This window comes from Echiichthys vipera (genome assembly GCF_963691815.1).
Source record: "Echiichthys vipera genome assembly, chromosome: 14".
NCBI lineage: Eukaryota > Metazoa > Chordata > Actinopteri > Perciformes > Trachinidae > Echiichthys > Echiichthys vipera.
The window spans coordinates 22574084-22595939 of record NC_139839.1 but is presented as its reverse complement, the minus strand read 5'-3'; the positions used below and the strand labels follow the sequence as shown (position 1 = coordinate 22595939).

Genomic DNA, 21856 nt, shown 5'->3' with positions numbered 1-21856 from the left:
ATGAACACTGTAACAGATAGGTCAACACATTTGGGTTTTTTCCTTTTTGTAAGTATACTACTATAAATAGATGTAAGTATAAGCTGCAGAAAATACAATTTGAGCCTGGATAAATATATAAGGATTTTTATAAAGGAATCTGATGGTGTTACAGAGTAAATTAACATGTTTTAATACTGGCATCAGTGTGGGGCTGTGTTGACAAAAAGGGATATTTTGGGGGCAGCAGTAGCTCAGTGCATGGAACTTGGTTTGGGAATCGAAGGGTTATCAGTTCAAGTCTGCATATGGATCAAGTACAGAGTGTGGACTGGTAGCTGGAGAGGTGAGCTGAGGTGCCAGTTCGCCTCCTGGACACTGTCATGGTGCCCTTGGGTAAAGCACCGAACCCCTAAGTGCTTGTGCGCCCGTCCATGTCTTTGTTAAAGCATGTGTAACGGTTACCTGGTTATTTCCCCTCTAGGATCAATGAGGTTTGTCTTCTTCTTTCTTTATTTTTAAGTCAACTCCAACATCCTGTTGTTAATAGCAGTGTTTTTTTTTTACTTAACCTTAAATACAGATACATTAATTACATGGTTGCTCTTATCCAGGTTTACTCAATTGTCCCATTGCTCAGTTCAATTGGAGGCTCAGATGCAGGACCCAGCTGGGGTGGGGGATCTCCTGGTAACACACACACACACACACACACACACACACACACACACACACACACACACACACACACACACACACACACACACACACACACACACACACACACACACACACACACACACACACACACACACACACACACACATTAGAAAATTAAATATGGAGCACTCATAAGACTGACATGGAAAATATGTGACCAGGTGTAGGTATGCACACACAATAAAGAATAGATCGTGCAGGATCAGCCCTTATTAAGAGGAAACCAGCTTACATCTGCTGGGGTGATGCCAAAGAAGTCAGTGCCTCACACACCAACACACAATGGAGAGACTATCAACTGGATCCAAACCGGAAAGAGAATGTAGTCTTTATTGGCTCATCTCCCAGAAAAAAAACATACTGCTAGTGTGTTACTGTGGCATGTGTGCAGATAAGGAGAATGTGTTCTTAGCTGCATAAGGAAGGGTGCTATTTTATAGTAAGTAAGTTGAATAGAGTGCAATCGTACAGGAAGGGCTCTCCAGCATGTGTGACACTGATATTAAGCAACACAGTGGTGAGGACTGCCTGTGTGTCGTCCACACAAAACTGCTTGAACCATGATTGTACTGTATCACCATTTTTAGAGAATAGCAGAACAGTAACTATACATTTACAGTACCTTCGACTGATTGCAAAGCTGCCTTCCTGTCTTCAACAATGTATCGGGAAGTGATGGCAAAAAACAGTCCACCCAGGATCCCAACAATAGGGCAGATCAGGAGGCTGTACTTCAGGCTGCGGAAGCTCCAGTCCTGGGTTCCAGATTTAGATTTGCGTACAGCATCAGAGATCTACTGGCACAGGTGTGATGACAGCTCAATGATACACAAAGTGGTTTACTCAAGCTTGGAGAGGCACTATTTATGAAACGTTACATTAAAAAAAAGTTGACTGTGATTTAATCATTTCTTCTTACCGCTCCTACTAGGTAAGGACTCCCAGCATCACCAAGGAGATGAAGAACTGTAATCTGTAGAGCCTCAGCTGAGGACCTTCTGGTTGGTATGACGACATACTAAAGTAAAACGTAACACAAAACAACCAGTTGGCTTCAAGTTTCAGCAGACTGCTTCACACACACACACACACACACACACACACACACACACACACACACACACACACACACACACACACACACACACACACACACACACACACACACACACACACACGCACACACACACACACACACACACACACACACACACACACTATTGAGACTTACCAGTAGTATATCAGCCATGACAGCCCAGTTCAGTGATATCAATACTTCTCCAAGGAAAATGAATACCTGACATGAGACATTTACACAGAGTAAGTGACACACCAACTGATTGTTCTACAATTTTCCATCCCTCAATTCATCCCCATCCATCCACTTTCTTCTGCTTATCCGGGGTATCATGCTAAGCAAGGTATTCTAGACATCCCTCTTTCCAGCCGTGTTTTTCAGCTCCTCCAGGGGATCCCAATGCGTTCCCGGGCCAGCGATATATAATACATACAGCATGTTCTGGGTCTACCCAAGGGACTCCTACCAGTTTGACATGTCAGGAGAACCTCTTAGCCTCCGGAGGAATTCTGATCAGATGCCCAAGCCACCTCAACTAGCCCGTTTTGATGCAAAGGATCAGCAGCTCTGAGCTCCCTCCGCAGCTTATGAAAAAAAAACTAATTTTAACTGCTGGTCTCCGCGATCTTATTCTTTCAGTCACAACCCAAAGCTCATGACAGTAGGTGAAGGGTCAGAGTGTGCAAATCCTAACAGCTGCATGTAATGCTTGTCCCTATTATTTTGTACTGGAGTAAACCATGCAGGCAGGTTAAAGGTCATTGCCCTTGTCTCTCTCAAGTACAGCGTCATGCAATAATTGGGCTGGATTGTCATCCTGTTATTGGTAATGGGCCTCAGCGAGATGTTCCCAGTTCATCCCAACAACACATTTGGACAAACCAACCTGGCAGCCTTCAATCTTATCCAACTCATCACCAGGGGGTGATCAGTTGGCAGCTCTGCTCCTCTCTTCAACCTAGTTTCCAAGACATATTGCCGCAGATTGGATGATATAACAATAAAGTCAATAATCAACCGTAAGCCTAGGGTGTACTGGTACCAAGTACACTTATGAATCACAGTAGGCTTTAACATGATGTTTGTTACGGTCATTGTCTCATCTCATCTCTCATCTCATCTTCATCCGCTTATCTGGGGTCGGGTCATTGTATCACCAGTAAAGAAGTCCAGTAACAAAGCACTGTTCAGGCACAAATCAGGCAAGAGATCATCAAAGGTATTTAATTTGCAGGAGACATAAGTATGTGGGCCTAATGTCATGACAATCCATCCAATAGTTGTTGAGATACTTAAGTCTGGACTAAGGTAATGATCTGACATCTCTGGAGCCCTACATGAAAATTATCATTTAGCTACTGGACACCTGAAACATGAAACAGACATTTGAAAGTTTGTCTCTTACATAAGTGGCGGGAATGCTTGCTGATGCCACAAAGATGGTGATAAAGAGGCAGGGGGCAGATCCCAGCAGGCCTACAGCGCAGATGATTGGGTCCGCATTTGGGAACTTGTCCCTCAACCATCTAGATAAACAACTGCCAAGACCCCCTCCAAGAATGCCCGACACCAATGTCACAGCACCGAAGATATAACTAGACAGGGAACAGAGGCCGACAGCATTATTAAAACTCTGTATCAACTTTGAAGGAAATTGGGTAAATTAAGAGTGATGCTACACCTGTCTGTGGGGTTGCAAGGCTCTTTGAGGCACGGTGGTCGGAGTCCCTGATTGACCTGAGCTCTGGACAAAAAAGTAGGCATCCAGAAAGCCAGGGCTCCGGTGAGGAAGGCCGTGGCCGTCACTCCCAAGGATGACCACACATAACTTTTACTAGAGTCAGAGTAACAAAACAAAGAGTTTAGTAAATATTAATAAAAATCGTATCTCTGTAATTTCTAGGGACTAATGCAAAGTATCATAGTATCAATTAGGTGCTTTCCCACAGCTGCACGGTACCTCACTGCCTCCAGTCATTTCAATGAGGGGAGGCGGCTGAGGGGAAGCGGTTTGATCATGGCAGTAGGGATATGAAGTGGTTGCCGGACACATCAGTGGCACAGATTTACTCTGTTTTTCACTGTGTTGAACTCAACACGGCAACAGGAGCCGCTTTAAAAGACACTTTGCTTTTTCCTAGGTAGGGTGAGGTAGGAAAGGTAGGCATTTGTCAGGGCTGTTGCCCAATGGCAGTGTGAAAAGAAGCTTCATAGCTTGACTAATTGTGGGAGAAAAATATTAATAATGAAGTTTTGTAAATGAATATCATCTGATATATCCCATAGTTTATGCTCTTAATCAATATCTGTATTGGCCTCAAAAATCCAGTATTAGCCAGGCTATAGTATTAATCCAGTATTCGTTTCCATTTCCTACTTCTTCAAAAGATACCGGACGTCCTCCTTGTAAGTGCTCTGCTCTGAAACTCCCTTTCCATGGGTTTCTGCAGCACCTCTGGGTGGATTAGGGCACAGAAAGATCAGCAAGACAAGTCCCACTACACCCAAGATGGGAGTGATCTGATAACACAGAAAAATGTTGTAATATCTATTGTTCGGTGCTCAGCTAACATTTACATGACTGAATAAAAATGTTCTCACCCTGAGAGCCCAGCGCCAGTCTCCTGTGAGAGAAGCAACCCCTGCCCCTATTATGTATCCAAGACCACTGAAAACATGCAGAATGGTAAAAACAGTTGTATTTATGACAGTATAAACAAGCATAACAATAGGATAAACCTTTCCAGTGGAGACATGATTTTGTTGTCATTGCTTTGTTATCTGTGCATGGTAAAGCAATTGAAAGCCAAGTTTATGTGCTGCAGCGAACCTGGAAACTCCAAAATCTGAGACATGTGAGACAAATGCATGGATGAAGGAAACATCCTTTTAACAATGTACCTGTTTGTTTGTTTTTCATCTTTCTCATTAGATTTCCAAGCAGCATTGTTTGTAAATGAAACACTGTTGGGTTGACTATTAAATGTCAGCTGATGGAGTACTCCACCAGCAGAGAATGCACCATATGTGCTTGAACAATCCATTCTTTCAATTACATTCCCACACAATTGTACATGATTTTTAGTTAATGGCTTAAAAAGATGAAATCACCTTCCAACAGGGATAAAGATGTAGAAGACACAGATCATGATGCTCCGTTTAGTCCCTACAAAGAGGTCCCCGATGATTGTTGGAGCAATGGTGGAGTAGCTCGCTTCTCCTATCCCAACCATGGCTCGCAACACCATCAGAAGCCAGAAGTACTGAAGAAATCAAGACAACAGCATAGAAGCAGTTCAACACGATTCAGTCCAAAACACCACTAAGATCATCTCACAGGTTATTCACCATTTTAACCGCTCTATGGTTCTTAAAGTTTAGGTCCATGTTGTACACTTAACACATTTACAAAAATGTTGGAATCAAGGATTTGTTTGGAATTACTGTGTTGACTCATGTAATATTTGCATCTATTTCCATGAGCTTTGGATGTTTGTAGCCTAAAGGATACATTTACTGGAGCACAAACTTCCCATGATCTACAAATAATCATTTCCACTCGAGTATATGTAGTCCTAGAATAAAAGCAGCGTGATGTGATCAAATGTACAGTGGCCCTGAGAGCTCACAGCAACGCAGCGTAAGAAAACACATGCACTAGACAAAACACAAGCAAATTAAGAAAACATCTTCATCAATTTGACGACACATGCACAGCATTTAGAAAATGCGCTGCAAATACAACAACACATATTTGCATGTGTATTCTTAAGTTGCAGTGCTTTGAGCCTTCAGGGCCACCATACAAATTTAAGAGGAAGAAAAACTAACAGATTGCAGCAGGAAGAGACATCTTATGAACTTGTTTCTTCTTATTTCCTGTTTCTTGCCAAGTGTATGCGAACACATTTATTTCTCACTTACCGATGAAGTGACAAAAGAGCTCCCAGCCGCAGTCACAAGCCACATACTCAAACCACCAATCATGATGTATTTCCGGTTATAGCGGTCCCCAAGGTAACCAAAGAGAGGGGCCAAAAGCAAGAAACTGCAGATGAAAACTGTAAGTGCAAAATAATAAGAATGTATTCCTTTGTTATAATGTTGCACGTTGACTTACTCATTTACAATTAATGAAGGAACCCCACAAACTTCATAAACATGGCTATGTCTAATTTTATATTTCCGTTTTGCAAATAACTAACATTGCTCTGCAATACTCTTGCAGCACATATTGTCTAACTTCCTCTGAAGAAATGCAGGGTAAATTGGGGACCTTCAAAATATATGTATCTATGCATGTGTATGAGTGTTTTCTGCATCATCATACCTGTTTGTATAAGTGCAGCTGTACTGTCACTTATATCAAAGAATTTCTGAATGTTGGAAAGGACACCTATATGACAATAAAAACAATTCATATGTAAGCCAACAAAATCAGAAGCAATAAATAATGTTTGTTGATAGGAAGCGTTGTCATCTAACCTGCAATTGTGTACCGTTCTGTGTAGTTGAGCAAGTTGACATAGCAAAGCACAGCTACAGCTAAATAGGCACGTCTAGGTGATATGGCTGGTGTCTCCCTTTCCTCTGCCTTTGGTGTAAGTGATGAAAGGCTGTTCACAAAGGAGCCATAACGTAGTCCAGAGCCGGAGCCCACACTCCATCGAGGTATCGGTTTGTCTGTTGGCTCCATAACTAGCAACTCTTTCTTCCCCTGAAAAAGGAGAATGTGCACAGCAGTTTGGAAACAAGTCCTATGAGACAACTCAATAAAGCTCAGTGACAGGACTGGTTTACGAGCCCTTAGCAATGTTGTTATTTTTAAGCTGATTTTTTTCTGCTTAATGATGCTGCTACAGGCCTAGTGTGCCGGGTAATAATACTTTTCCACATACTCTGAGTTTCTCTCCTCTCTGTCTGTATCATTCATGTCTCATCAATGCATGTTAGTGATTCAACTTCTTCCCCGGAGTTGTTTGTGCTTTGTCGTCTCACAGGTCTCTGCTGATCGTAGTGGTGCCTGCTACTGTGGTCCTGCATGACACTTCCTGCTGCTATTATAATCTATCACCTAAGCTGAGCTTGTTTCTACTCTTCTGCTGTATTAACTGCCATAACTTATAAGTCATTTTCACATTACTATAGATATTATTGTAGTTACTGGAAGTGTGTCTGTGTCTGTCTTTGTCTTTCTCTGTCCATCTGTCCGTCTTTTCTCTCTTTCTCTCTCCTTTTCTTCCTCCCCAACCGGTGCAGACAGATGTCCGTCCTCCACAGAGCTGGGTCTGTCTGACGTTCCTGCCTGTAATAGGGAAGGTTTTCGTTGCCACCGTACTCTACGGGGGAACTGTTGAGTCTATGTAAATCATAAATAAGTCATAGAGTGTGGTCTTTACCTAGTTTGTAAAGTGTCCTGAGATAACTTTTGTTATGATTTGGCACTATAAATAAAATTGAATTGAATTGAATTGAATTGAATTATACTCTTTAGAATGGGTGAATCCGCTTTTTCAAGTGGATACAAACTACGGCTTCTCTTTAAAATAAAGTACAGAGGTATAAGTGACGGCCTCTATCCTACTGTACATTTTTTCAACCTAATGGCACATGGTGAGAAGTGTTATACATGTATGTGTTGCTTTTAAAGTCATGTGCCTCACAAGTAATCTAGTTTGGGGGGGATCAGTTAATGTGGTTTGTGGAAACACTTAGAAACCGTCCTGAATTCGGCAACTGTAATGTCACAACTGTGTAAGGACAAAACGTTGCAACTACAGCATGTCAAAATGTCAGAGAAGGGAGAAGGATGGTTTTCAGTAAAGACTTTGACCTCATCATCTTACAACACCACAGAACAGTTGATGTGATAATTGCTAGAGTTCAGAGATCATTAAAAGGGAAGTGGGCAAAACTATGACTGTGCAATGTAAAATCCTGACAAATAGTCACAAGTTAAAAAATTACTCTATAAAATGATACATATCAAATCAAAAAGTAACAAGGTTTTTACTAAACATTTATAGTGGATAAATTCAAAAGTAATGTAAAAAGTCCCAATGCCTCGGTTAGAGAGTGCAGTGTTAACAATGACAATATTGTGCAAAAAAATGTGTTCTCTAAACAACATGGTGGAAAACAAGGGCACCGTCAAAGCTTTGGTTACAGGAACCTAAGACTTATCTTTTTATCAAACACAGTGATGCATCCATATTGTATAACCATTCAGACGTAAAACTCTGTTTAAAACATAGACCCACTTACTTGTTGAGGATGTCCTGTCTTGTGTTATTTACTCAGTCCCATTCCATATTTGCAGTTGTCAGAGGACCAGTGTGCCTCTGAGGCTTGAAGAAGCTAAATGTCACTTGAGATATTAAGTTAGTGAAGGGGCCGGCCCATTCTGGGCTGGTCATATGCTTTCACACAGATCTTCACTGTGATGCAATGCTGTCAACAAGGAACTTATTTTCATCTTGTCTACTGTTTTGATTTTATCGAAACGCAGGAACTAAAACAATAATGTTACATAACATTGTATGCCACTGGCCTGATGAGTTTTATACACACAGAGATAAGGCGTGTGGGTGTCAGGTGGTCAGCTAGATGAATGAGTTATGACTTTCATCAGTGGTTGCAGTTCTTCCATTGTTTATATATTTGGATTTTTAAAGTAAGATATGAACTCTGATACGTTATGGTATGTCAGTCCAAATCAGGAAATGGATAATAAAAAGATGGTACAAGCCACCACCTAACAAAATAATTGTGACTTCTACTATTAAAACGTTTTCCATCAAAGTCTAATGAAATGTGTGCCCTAAAAAACATGTGAATTTTCTAATAGCATGGAGGGTGGGACAATTGCAACATCTCCTTTGAGAAGTGAGAGAATTGCTAACTTAGTTTTTCCTCATGTCTTAGCAAAACCTATACAGCTGCTTAATTGGTGACACTGCTCTGGTAATTTGTGTTCTGTTTGATATAACATTCCTATGTATTAAATCATGTAGACATATTAAAATACTGGACAGCCTTAACTTCATAGCAGTCAAGTGAGCTTGTGATGGATCCTTCACATCCATGGTGTTGGAGAAATAGAATTCTGTAGTTCACAAACATCACAGAATACTGATAATCTGCTATGAAATGTGTGTACAAGGGATTGTGCATTATTCTGGCACCATAACAGATAAAAAGGACCTTGGTCCAAATTGATGTTTTTGTCAGCAGGTTTGGAGAATTACTAAGAGACCACAGGGTTCAGTGATACTTTAAACATTACTATTGAACTTTATAGATTTTATAATAGACAAACATCCCTATAAATAAACAGAGCCTTAAGCATAACCAACAGACAACAGACTATGTGGCAAACACCAGCAGACAATTGAACCAAGCAGCTACAGGAGAGTTTGGGGGGGCAGATGTTCCAGAGAGCCGGGTGAAGACTTTCTTTCTGTGAGACAGGGACACACCTCTGTCAGTGAGGGCTCCTGGGACCTCTGGGTGTCATCTGGTACTGTGTGTGTGATTGAGCCTGCCATGCATGCAACCTCCACACCCCCCTTTCTCTCCATCTCTCCCTCTCATTCTCCATCACCTCCCACAGACAATGTTTATCAGCTTTAGCTTGCGCTCACTAGGTTAAGAAGAGATTAAGAGAAAAATGTGCGAGCTAAAACAAATAAATGACCCAAAGAATTATTAGGTATTAAATGACACTATGCATTCGGATTTTGTTTTATTTATTTTAGGATAAAACCAGGTAATATACAATACAATAAGAAGAGGATAGTGTGAATGACAAAAGCATCAGTAAAAACGGAGAGATGTTATTAATATGTAAACAGTAAAAAAGCAGGAGGCCTCGGGGAAGACCCAGGACTAGGTGGAGAGATTAGATCTCCACACTGGCCTGGGAACGCCTCGGGATCCCCCAGTTAGAGCTGGTTAATGTGGCCCAGGAAAGGGAAGTTTGGGTCCACTGCTAGAACTGCTGCCCCTGTGACCCGACCCCGGATACGCGGTTGAAGATAAGTTTATGAGTAAAAAAGCAAGTAAATAAAAACAAAATTAAGTAAATCGTTTAAAAGCAAACTATAAGGTTGAAAATGCTGTATTGCACGGAAGAAATTTGAAAGTTTTGAAATGTTTTAATGATCTTCTTCCGAGATGGAGCGGAAAGGGGGTGTGGAGGTTGCATGCATGGCAGGCACAATCACACATAGACTATGGGAGAGAGCACACCATCTAGTGTCTACTGTAAGCAATGCATTACAGTAATCTAATATCAAACCGGTTTGAAGAAGCTGAGAAATGTCATGGAGAGTCGTTGTTCATTATGACTATACTGCGCCCACAAAGCCTAAGTGCTAACGAAAACATTTAAGGTAAAAGGAAATGTCTTTAAAGTTGGTTTAATGTCCCAACAAATGAATATTTGGCACATTGGTGATAGATTAGGGTTTACTAGTTTGCCATTTAAACGTTTTTTTTTTTTTTTATTCAAATCGACCCTAACCTCCATACTTTCAGGCCCAAAATTGTGCAAAAAAAAAAAAAATCATGTTATTGGTTATATAGTAGTTAGGCTTTGTAGGGCCCTTGACCTCAGTGATTGGATGGGGAAATGACAAGATCAGCGGATAAAGAGAGCAAATATACACTTACACGTTTTATACTTTGTCCAAGACAGGCTGCCCTGACTCCGAGAGCCATTCATCACAGACCTCAGAAAAGATGACACAAGTATGACCAGATCTCAACAATCTAAACACCATCCGCTGTTGCAGCAAATCTAACAAGTTTGGACTCAAAGAAACGCCCAGAAGATGGCAGCAGTGTTCCAGCCAGGCTGCTGTAGAATAACAACGAAGAAGAAGAAGCGGCACCAGCACCAGCAGGCAGCTGTAGCAGGAGAAGGCGACGAAGAAGAAGAATGACGACGAGAATGCTTAACGGAAAATAGAGGGGACGAAGTACAGTTTGGTGAACGTTCAATTAAACGCTGTTACCTCAAAATATTACCATTAAACATAGCTGCAGCACACTTGCTAAACTATGACAGAGCCTCAGTCAGCGCTGTTACTCAGGAGACAGCTCGCAGGTAATTAAACATTGGTGTTGACTGGTGCTGGCTGCCTAATGCCAGCTAACGGCACCACCGGAGCGAGCGCTGCCGTTAGCAGTGATTCAAACGATGCTGCTGTTATTAACCGTACTCTGTTATATTTGAACCGTCTGCTCTGTGTTATGTGCTTAGCCTGTTCCATTTCAACCTGCTATTCAATTTAATATGCTTAACATGTTATATTTGAACCCTATGCACCATGCTATATGCTTAAACTGTTATATTTTAACATTCTACTCATTTTAGTATGCTTAACCTGTTATATTTGAGCCCTGTATTCTATGTAATATGCTTAAACTGTTATCTTTTAACTTTCTACTCAATTGAATGTGCTTAACCTGTTATATTTAATCCTTCTGCTCTATGTTATATAATTAACCTGTTATATTTGAACATTCTGCTCTATGTTATATGCTTAACCTGTTATATTTAAACCTTCTGCTCTGTTATACGCTTAAACTTACATGTGAACCTTCTCTAACGTTACTGTCCCATGACAAGTAAACTGCGCTGAGGTGATAGCAGTGGATGTCGACAGACACAATGCCTTCGGTCATATTAGGATACGAACTCGTTCAGATGTGTTTGGACGCTGCACATTGATTTCACTTGTCAGAAGTCGTCAAAGCTGTTAGCACATCGCTAGCTTCTGGCCGGCTCGATTGACTCGATGTGTTTACATATATTTTAACCGACATAACAAGTGGTGTTTTGCATTTTTAGGACATGACGTTTGTTCGTTATGCGATCTACACGATATATATAAGTGACGTTTCACTAGTTGATCCGTTTTTCTTTACTAACTACATTGAATCATTAAGATATTGAGCTCACTGCATCTGTATGCTAAAGTTAGCTGCTGTCACTGCTGTTAGCGTCAACGCGCTAAGCTAACAAGCTAATGTTAATCTCGCTTTATCTCTATTCTCTATTTTAGCAGTCAGCTGCGTATTCAATTTAGCAACCCTAATGTTGGTATCTTTCCAAAAGCGCTTGAGTAAAAGACACAGTGTTAGAGGTATGGGGTCTAGCACTGTTACATGTCATGTTTTTGGTTAAGATTGTGTTTACCATAAGCAACCTTTCAGGGACATAATGTGCTGAGTGGGGTTTTATTGAAATGAGGTAGGCTCACTAAACTAAAGTCAGAAATGGTATGGTGCCTCCACTCTTGGATCCGCCACATAGGCTGTTCACCCAATCAAAAAAAATAACCTCAAGATGTCAGACTTCACAACACAGAGGCAGCTATTTTGAAACGTGACTGTGAATGGACATGCAGAAACTAATACCAGTTAGTGTGCCAACTGACTGAGATGATCCAGAAAACAACCCAAAGAGCACATACTGCTTTCCCCCAATGTTTGTCAATGCATATACTTAAACGTCCACAAATGAATTTTCTCAATCTGGGTCTGCATCAAACATACATAGAGATGGACAGTTCTAGACCTGCAGCTTTTTGGGGGAAATTCTCAAATCTAGTTCATACATTGTGCAAAATTTCTAAATTAAATCAGACCCATGACCTGTGACTACTGAACTGGGACTATATACACATTTCTGCTGCAGTGACTACTGGTGGTAGAATCTTCCAAAGAAGGATATTTTGAGTTTATGTACATTTAATCTACACTTGATCACAGCTATCACTATGTTCAAGAATTATGTAAAACATATTGCCATTGTCTGTAAGAATTGTCAGCCAAATTGCAGGGAAATCACAATATTTCTAACTTTCCTGTGGGATCTAAATATGTTTCATGTCAGATTTGATGAAGATTGGATGAATGTGAGGAGGAGTGATGACAAAATTGCTTAGAACATCTGTGCATGGGTTTGGGCTGCAACTAACGGTTATTGTCATCATCGATAGATCTGATTATTTTCTTGTTTAATCCTTTGGTCTAAAATGTCCGAAAATAGTTAAAAAATCCCAGTTTCTCAAAGTCCAAAGTGATGTCTTAAATGTTTTGTTTTGTCAGCCCAGAACCCACATATATTCATTTTAATATTACTTAAACAGAGAATAGCAGCTCACCTTCGTGTTTTAGGCGCAGTAAATTTGCTCATTATTTTTCTGTTGATTGACTAATCAATTAGTCAACTAATCATTGCAGCTCACTTTAGGGTTTATATTGGTGTGTGTTGATAAAATTCCTTTATTCCTGAAAAAAGTTTTCTTTTATGCCTCCCTCTTTTGAAATTATGCGCGAAACATAGAATTATTAACTAATGCCCACATGCTAGGGCTGGGCAATGATCTGATGTGATCGTTTATCGTCTTTCAATGGAATCGTATCCTGACAAAATCATATATGTAGATATCGGGATTTGAGTGAACAACAAGCACATACTAACAGAGTAAACAAAAACAGGCTTTATCATGTGGTTATTTCATGATGATTATTTGTTTATTGAACTGCCAGACTACATGCTAAATCGTGATAATTTTCGAGATATCAAATGATCTATATCGGGATAAAAGATTTTGGTCTTATTTTTCAGCCCTACCACATACTGGGATTGTCTACACCAAAAGTAATCAGTTCATCCTTGACCTATTGTGTAACATTCAGCCAAATATATTAGTATTATTTGAGATGTCATGGTGACTATCATAACCTCTTTGGTAGAGGTGCAAAACCCACATTGACTGTCCTCCATGTGACTGTCCCAGTTTCTTCCTCAGAATTTTACCTCCACAAACTAACCCCTCATAAGATTACAGAATACTCATTATGACCAAAATCAGCTACTGTACAGTAAGTGGTTATGATATTTGAGTATGTAATTATTCTATAATTAATAATACAATAATGTAAGTTGAAATTCTGTGTAAATGTTCAAAGTGTAATATATATCTTGAGAGGTGTAGTGTGATCCAGGGAGTGAGTATGAGTTGGCTCTGGACTGTAAGGGTGGTGTGGGGTTTCAGCAACATGCTGGTTTATATTTAACCCCCAAGCAAGGCCTCCTAAGACAAGGGTTATGCTGTTTTCTTAGCAGTCTTCAGAAAAGCCAGCATCATTCTCCTTTTACGTACATAGGTAGTATGATACAAACTAATTAGCTTTTATTTTTATATCTAGAGCTGAACAAAAACCCAGTGGAAGGATTCTCAGCAGGCCTGATCGAGGATAATGATCTCTACAGATGGGAAGTCCTCATCATTGGGCCTCCAGACACACTGTAGTAAGTCTTTCACATGGGATATATTAGGAGTGATGTGCTATTATGTTGTGCTCTGAACTCTTATTGCATTGGTTGTTTCAAAACTTGTATAAAATGAACCTATTATTGTATTGATTTTTCTCTTTGATCTTTTTTGTTCACAGTGAAGGTGGTGTGTTTAAAGCTCATCTGACATTTCCCAAAGACTACCCTCTCAGGCCACCTAAAATGAAATTCATCACAGATATTTGGCACCCTAATGGTAGGTACATGTGTAACACACTGTGAATGATATGTGATTTTGTTTGTAGTAGGACCTGTGAGAAAGTGGATGTTAGAGCTCTCTCAAAGACATACACATATCCTGGTGTTTCATTGCAGAGATGCTGAGGATTTTCCCCTTTATGATATGTCCGAATACCAAGGAATGTTTACACACGATTCATGAAATAGGACCTCAACTTAAAGCTTATTCTATGCCCATTAGCAGGGTCCTTTCTGGACAAAATTTGGGCTGAGGCGGGAAGGGGAGCAAAGAATTTTTTTTAAATTGGGTTGATGAAAATGAAATTGTGACGTAGTATGCGAAGGAAAGACCAATGGTCATGTGTGACTCCCGTCAGGGCAGGTCTACTGAGTAGGTTAATGTTTCTGTTAATAAAGGTCAGGCCTACAGCCTCAGAAACACTGACATGCACTGACCCGATGTCAAGTGGACCGGGTTGAATCCACTGCAGGTCTCCTAAAACTGTGCAAACTAGAAGACATCAGTATTCCGATGGACGTTTTCTTTCCCGACCGGTGTTTGGGTTTAACTAATGACCCGTTAACTGGCCACTTTCAGCTGAAAGAGTCTGCGAGTTGCCATAGTGACGGCAGATGTTGGTTAATAACAAGAGAATGCGTAGCTGTCCTGTGAATGCCTCTGTTTAGTTTTTCATTACATAAATGTTACCTACCTGATCAGTCTTTATAATTTTGTTTGAGTAAATGTGTCAGTGGCGTTTTGTTCGTTGCTTGTTGTTACAGTAAACAGGAAGAGTGCGGGTTCTTCCTAATAACATCTATCTCTAATTTTTCTAAATTAATCTATTTTTCTTTGAAACCTGCTTGTGTAAACACATAGAATTTTTTTCACTTTAAAAAAACAACCCTATTTTACTCCTTTGTAGTCATGCTGTTGTGGGAAAATAAATAAAAGTTAAGAGATTAACTCGGTGCTCCACCAGCCACGAACCTGTCACCCTGGTGTACTGTAGTATCTCAGAGTATCTCCTTTGTATACAGTCTATGAGTATCTCTTAAAACATAATCCTGTTTTCATCATCTGCAACCGCAGAGACACTCGGCTGAAAGTCTTCAGTTAACAGGGTCACTCCTTAAACCGAAACCTCGGCAAGTCAGTCTGCTTTAAGTTTGATTTTGAAGATTACTTGTCAGTATGGACACGTCAGAATTTTGCCCTTTTAACTGCTACAATGTTGCAGAGTCATTTTTTGCCAAGCAGCAAATGAAACCACCGTGTCGCTCTGAGTCGGTGGGGTGCGTTCACGCCCAGCACAACGTTTGAACGGAGCGGAGTCCCTCTGAGCCCCGCGAGAAAACACAGGCAGCACGTCAACGTCATTTTGCCGCCCTGGAGCTGAAATCAAATGCACCCCTTCTGCTGTAGTCGAGCTGAACCGAGTTGAAAACATCGCCACTGAGCTTCCATAGAACTACATTGATTTTTAATCAATCGGCAGCAGACAATTTGGCGTCTGCCTCTAAATTTATAATGCAGAAAAAACCCTGCCCATTAGGACTGAATGATATGAGAAAAATATGCAATAATGTTGTTGACTATTGCAGTAAGAGATATTGCTTGTGATAATTATGGTGTACACAGGTCTACCTTTATGCTGCGTTCAGTATATTGCTAAGACCCAACAAATTGCTTGTTGAATTAAAAAACTGAAAGAAAACTATTTCCAACATTTCATTGAACAAATTGAACTGAACACAAAGTTTACCATTAAAGTGCAGTTCTCTACTGGAACTCTCCTTCATCCGAATTTAAAAATCCCTGAGTGTCTTTTGTGATGTGTCGTAGTTAGTCACAATGGTTTTACTGCCCATGTTGACATTGCCAGTATGATTAAAAAAAAAAAAGATATGTAGTGCAGCCCTAATATATTGCACTAGTTCGTAATCTCCAGCTGCCTTTTTTAAATGAAAGAAACATTCAGAGGACTACTTTCCCCAGCACAGTCTGTAAGAGTCTACTAGAGTCAACTTCAATACATCTAATAGATTACTGAATATTATTATTTATTTTTTCCTCTAGTACTGCTGCAACTGTCACAAAAAACTGAAATGCACCATAGTGACTATGGTGCATTTCAGTTTTTTGTTTTGGAGAAAACTGAGTAGCTTTAATTTTGATATAAATTATATTTTAGTCAGTGTATTATGTGTTGTAGTATATTAACTATCAAATGCATTTGACCATTTTTATTGTAGCATGAACAGCAGTGTTTCCCGTATAGTCATGCTGTACCGCAGCTATTAAAATTTGACACAATCATTAATATCCTTTGCTCTTGTGTTTCACCTAGTGCTGTAATACACACACACATACACGCACACGCACACAGAGAGAGGAGAGACAGGTGAAGTTAAGGTCGTGTAGTAGTGAACAAGGCGCTCACATAATGACAGACTCTGTGCATTTAGCTGAGCTTGACCAGAGAATATTCAGTTAAAACAGATCAGTTTTTCGGTCTCGGCCTCATTTTCTTCGGTGGAATTAGCTGGAAGTGATGTTATGTAGCCCTGGTATGTTTTATGTGGAGTGACTGTGTCGGACTCTGTTTAAAAAAACAGCTTTTTTAAATGCTACATTGGTTATGGGGCAATTGGGCCTTAATTGTTTTGATTAATTTGGCATGTAGTTAACACACCAGTCATACATTTCTTATGGTGTTCTTCACTGTTTTGGAAAAAGAAAAAAACAAGTAATGTGCAAAACCGCTTCGAGGGGACAGTTTGTTTGTTTTTTTAAACTAAGCTAAGCTGTATGGTGGATCTAATTTATGTTGATGTGGAGAGTGGTTCATGTGGATTTCTGATAAATACTGATATGGTATTTTTTTTTAAACTAACAGGTACATAGAACATGCTATTTTGTTTTAGCTTTATTAACTTAATACAATTCAAATAAATTAGAATGAAAAATAATGTTTTGGAGTGGTCAAGTCCAAATCTAGATGTCAATCCAGTATCTTATTTGCGTAAGGACCTGATCATTGCTCTTCACTCACTGTTGCTGAGTTATTGAACAGAACTTGAGCCTGCCAGGGAGAATGGGGAGGAATTGGACTGTCCAGATGTGCAAAGCTGATAGACCTACCCACATACTATAGACCCAAGGCTGTAACTGCTGCCAAAGGGGCTTCTACTAAATATTGACTCAAAATGGACGCAGATATTCGTCTATAAACAATATCATTAATCATTTTGGTAGCTTATGAGCTACATATTATTATATAATGATATATTTATTAAAAACATAAATATCATTATATCATAGTATTAGCAAAATCCTTTTCTGCTTTATATTTTTTCTGTTTAAAAAAAAAAGATTGTTCTAACTGTTTGGTTTTGTTTTCCAGTTGACAAGAATGGAGACGTATGTATTTCTATTTTGCACGAGCCTGGGGAGGACAAGTACGGCTATGAGAAACCAGAGGAGCGCTGGCTGCCTATCCACACAGTGGAAACCATCATGATTAGTGTTATCTCTATGCTGGCAGATCCTAATGGGGACTCACCAGCCAATGTGGATGCTGCAGTAAGTTTGACTTGTTGAAAAAAAATGGTATCTGAGTACAATGAAAACAAAAATATCTAATGGTCATCTCCTCCTTAAATGTATGTTCTTTTCAAACAACAACATTCTGTAACATCCAAGAATTGGCTGATTCATGTTTCGGAAGGCATTTAATAATACATGTATGAGACATGCACAGGTTATATATTAATAAATGATTAATGAATTGTAATTTTGTATAAGTATAGAAAATATTTAAAAAAAAAGGTGATATGGAATACACTGATATAAAAGTGAAACAAATGGAATGTCTTTACCTTTTTCCCCCTTTGCAGAAAGAGTGGAGGGAGGACAGACACGGCGCATTCAAAAGAAAAGTTGCTCGTTGTGTACGAAAAAGCCAAGAGACTGCGTTCGAGTGATACTTAGCAAGGATCTAGCTTCATGTTTTCAGGGCAAGTATTCTTCCCTTTAAGCCTTTTAAAAGTTTTGGTTCACAAATCAAAACTAACTTCAAATGTTCAGAAGTGGCCGCCACCTGCATCAGGTGAATCTAAGTAAAAAAAAGTCTTTGTAGTTCAGAAGTAAATGGCATGTTAATAAGGTACACCTAGCTAAAACTAATGCAGTCTGATACACCAGTCCTAAAAGAATACCCACCTTCACGAAGGTTCTAATGTTTAGTTTTTGTTGAGACTGTTTTAAAGGTGTTGATTCAACCTCATACTCATTTTAGAAGATGTAGTTTATGGTGCTGTTGAATTGTGTTGCATTATACAGAGAGATTGTTCTTTTCTCTAGTCTACCCTCACTGATATGAATGGGGTGTACAAAATAATAGGAACACTCAATACAATTGAACAACACTACAAACTGAATCAACTTTAAAACCGTTTTGACAGAAACTGACATTATAACCTTCATAAAGGTAGGATCTATTGCAGGTTTGTTGTATTAGACGACATTAGTTTAAGCTATGTGCCTAATAAACAAAAGGCCATTGTTCCAACATTATTGTTGCACATAATGATTTATTCTTCTATTTCTTTTTTGAATGTTTCTAATTTGTTCTTTAATTATATCAAGTAAGTTAGGTGATATCCACTTGGCTGGGGCATAAAAAAAAAATGATGTCACAATGCAAATGGCCAGTCAGACGAAATAGTTTGTATCAGTTAAAGGATTTGTCTCTTCAAAGTAGCTCTAAAATGGGTTTCTTTTCAATCATGTGACAATGAAAATAACTATTAACTAGAGATTGAAAGAGGTTGCTGTTTATTTTCATGCAACCCTGCTTTCAAAAAAATGTAAATAGATTGAGATGTTTTTGCAAAACATTGAAACCCCATATTTAATTCAAAATAGCACAAAGGCAGTGTTTCAAATGTTGAAACTGATAAATTGCATTGTGTTTTCACATTTTGAATTTGATGCCAGCTCATGGCATGGGTAACGTATTTTTGTGAAGGCACCATTTATGCTGAATTATTATATGCAGTATTGGAGCAACATATAATGCCAAGTAGACGTCTTTATCAGGGAAGGTCTTGCTTATTTCAGCAAGACGATGCCAAACCACATTCTGCTTGTACTGTAACAGCAGGGCTTGTACTAAAAGAGTCCGTGCTAAACTGGCCTGCAGGTACTCCTGACTTCACCCATTGCATATGTGTGGTGCATTATGAAAAGTTAAAGTTGACAATGGAGACCCCGAACTGCAGCTGAAATCCTACATCAAGCGAGAATGGAAAAAAGTTCTACTGACAATCAAACCTACAGCAATTGGTCTCCTTGACACTTACAGGTTGTTTTTAACAGAAGAGGTGAACAGTGGTAAACATGGCAGTCCCAAATCTTGTTTTAAACATGTTGCTGGAACCAAATTCTAAGGATATAATTTTCTAAAACGATGACATGTTTCTGTTTCATCATTTAAAATGTTGTCTTGGTGCTATTTTCAATTACATATGGCATTTCAATGATTTGCAAATCACTGCATTCTGTTTGTATTGATATTTCACACACTTTCATTTTGGGGGGGAAATTGGGTTGTACAACTTTGGATTAATGAATGCAGTTCCATCTGTGTTATATGTTGTGTACAGTCATGAACATTTTTGCTATGGATCCCTGAAAATGTATTGAAAAGTTTTTGTGTCCATGAAAATGTGTGGGATCCCTGAACTTATGACTTATGTGGTTAGTCTAGCTGCTAAGATTTATTCCCTGTAATTTTTGTGTGTGATTTCCCACAGGTCTCCAATTGAAAATCAACATGGCACTGTCTCCTGCACTCTTCCACCCTGTCGCCAGGCTTGTCCTTTTTATTTTGGCGGGAACCGACTGGCTACTGTAGGCTGCAATAGAACATAACAGTGACTACCAAGGCTGGCAGAAAACCTCCAAGCAAGTGCCAAATCAAAAAAACAAACATGAAAACCCAGAAGATAAAACATTTTTCAAGTCTATGAACTGCTTCAACATTCAGGAAGATATTGTAAAGACATGTATATAGCACAGACTTAACCGGATAATATATAAGCTCCCTTTCCACCATCAGGACACTTAGACCAAATCAATAGAGCTGGTTCAGATAGATTTATTTGTGTCCATTTTCCCTTTCTTAACTCCAGCATGCATACGTTCTCTTTACATTGTTTGAACAGGAGGTCTTAAATAGAAATGTGCTGTTGGAGCAATGTCACCTGTGAAGAGCTCGACTGATCCAAGCGAGAGATGAATTACATGACTGACCAAGGGAATACCGCCATATTAGAATACTCAGCTGTTCTTGTGGGGTTTTTTAACACTCAGAGTTCAACATCACATGTGTAACTGAATGATTTTGTTTTTCTTTAGCCGTTAAAAGTCCTATGATCCTGCTCAGTTGACTGAAGGAAGGCAACATACCCCTTTATTTTCGTGCATGCTAAATTTTGTTAATCTTTTTTCAAAAGTGCCTCCTAATAAAATGCTTGGCCACTTCACCCTGCATTGAACAAGTGTTAAAAAATGTTGAAAAAAAGATGGAGAAATTGTGTACCATCTATGTATTTAATAGCCAGTACACAGGGAATCTGGATAATTAGGGTATAGGTAACAATTTGGTGTAGCAATAATGTCCCTGGTAAGAAGTGTACACGTTAATTTTGATATCCTGATACAATTTGAGGTCCTCTTCTCTGTTATTTTAGCAGGCTCTCTTTTCCTTGTCTGTGTTGTCCTAGGTATAAATTGTTATGCATGCTTTATCGTATTATTATTTTTGGCTGAATGTTTCTGGGTTTTTTGTTTGCGAATGTTTGAGTGTTTGTGTATACAGTATGTGAGCCCATTTTGTTTCGTTGCTCTTTCCCCTGATCCACAATCTCACGATTATTCTGCTCACTGAACTATTGCAGTTTTGCCTAATGTACAAAGACAAAATACTGATGTATATTTTTCATGTTATGAAACCTGTCACCTGTAGTGAGTTCTTCTAAAATATGAATTTTTTTCAATATTTACTTGTGTATTTAATTCCAGTGTGTTTTGGATTCAACATTAATTAGGTGTTGCTCAAGACAGAGAGCATTCTTGTACACAAAGTGTACAAGCGTATTTATTTACCTGGTTTATTTCCCAGTGTTTCGAACCAAATCTTTACTAACTATCGCAGATTTTGCACAATTGGCATAACCTCCACATATATTTTTGTATAATATTCTTGACATGAAGAGTTGATCATTGATTTAGGGCGTTGTGCCAAGAGCATGTCGTCTTCTTTATGAGTCAACTGTTTGCATTGACAGATTTGTACTTCCTTCTGTGTTAGAGCCAAATATTTGAATTATCAGAGCTGCTGTACATTATGGTAGGCTTTATGTATGCTTGTCCAGTCTTGCCTCCACAATCATATTATAGCTAAGGTAGTTTTAGAATTGTAGTTGTCACAAACTGAGTCCCATTTTCTATTCATTAT

At 39.2% G+C, this 21856-nt stretch overlaps 2 protein-coding genes across 2 annotated transcripts; one reads left to right on the top strand and one right to left on the bottom strand.

The window, feature by feature from the left end:
* Positions 1 to 8117, bottom strand: spns3 (SPNS lysolipid transporter 3, sphingosine-1-phosphate (putative)). Its single transcript, XM_083927677.1, has 13 exons — positions 8042 to 8117; positions 6263 to 6494; positions 6108 to 6173; positions 5702 to 5838; positions 4889 to 5040; positions 4379 to 4445; positions 4155 to 4297; positions 3459 to 3611; positions 3183 to 3372; positions 1931 to 1996; positions 1619 to 1717; positions 1322 to 1493; positions 1 to 666 (listed from the first exon to the last, which is right to left on the bottom strand). The coding sequence occupies exons 2-13, from the start codon at positions 6471 to 6473 to the stop codon at positions 596 to 598; spliced, it is 1527 nt and encodes a 508-aa protein (XP_083783803.1). The 5' UTR covers positions 6474 to 6494; positions 8042 to 8117; the 3' UTR covers positions 1 to 595.
* Positions 8118 to 10710: 2593 nt separating this feature from the next.
* Positions 10711 to 21355, top strand: ube2g1a (ubiquitin-conjugating enzyme E2G 1a). The gene is made up of 6 exons (XM_083927519.1): positions 10711 to 10886; positions 14003 to 14105; positions 14249 to 14346; positions 17738 to 17916; positions 18231 to 18350; positions 20151 to 21355. Exons 1-5 carry the CDS (start codon positions 10841 to 10843, stop codon positions 18315 to 18317), a joined length of 513 nt encoding a protein of 170 aa, XP_083783645.1. The 5' UTR covers positions 10711 to 10840; the 3' UTR covers positions 18318 to 18350; positions 20151 to 21355.
* The last annotated feature ends 501 nt before the right edge of the window (positions 21356 to 21856 follow it).

Bases quoted from the DNA above. Each gene is read 5' to 3' on its own strand.
- spns3 (XM_083927677.1), bottom strand. From the start codon at position 6,473: ATGGAGCCAACAGACAAACCGATACCTCGATGGAGTGTGGGCTCCGGC. The intron at 5,041-5,701 runs GTAAGTGAGAAA...TGATTTCTTCAG, and splicing joins GCTCTTTTGTCACTTCATCG to TACTTCTGGCTTCTGATGGT. The intron at 1,494-1,618 runs GTAAGAAGAAAT...CTGTGCCAGTAG, and splicing joins GTCCTTACCTAGTAGGAGCG to ATCTCTGATGCTGTACGCAA.
- ube2g1a (XM_083927519.1), top strand. From the start codon at position 10,841: ATGACAGAGCCTCAGTCAGCGCTGTTACTCAGGAGACAGCTCGCAG. The intron at 10,887-14,002 runs GTAATTAAACAT...TTTTATATCTAG, and splicing joins ACTCAGGAGACAGCTCGCAG to AGCTGAACAAAAACCCAGTG. The intron at 14,106-14,248 runs GTAAGTCTTTCA...TTTTGTTCACAG, and splicing joins GGGCCTCCAGACACACTGTA to TGAAGGTGGTGTGTTTAAAG.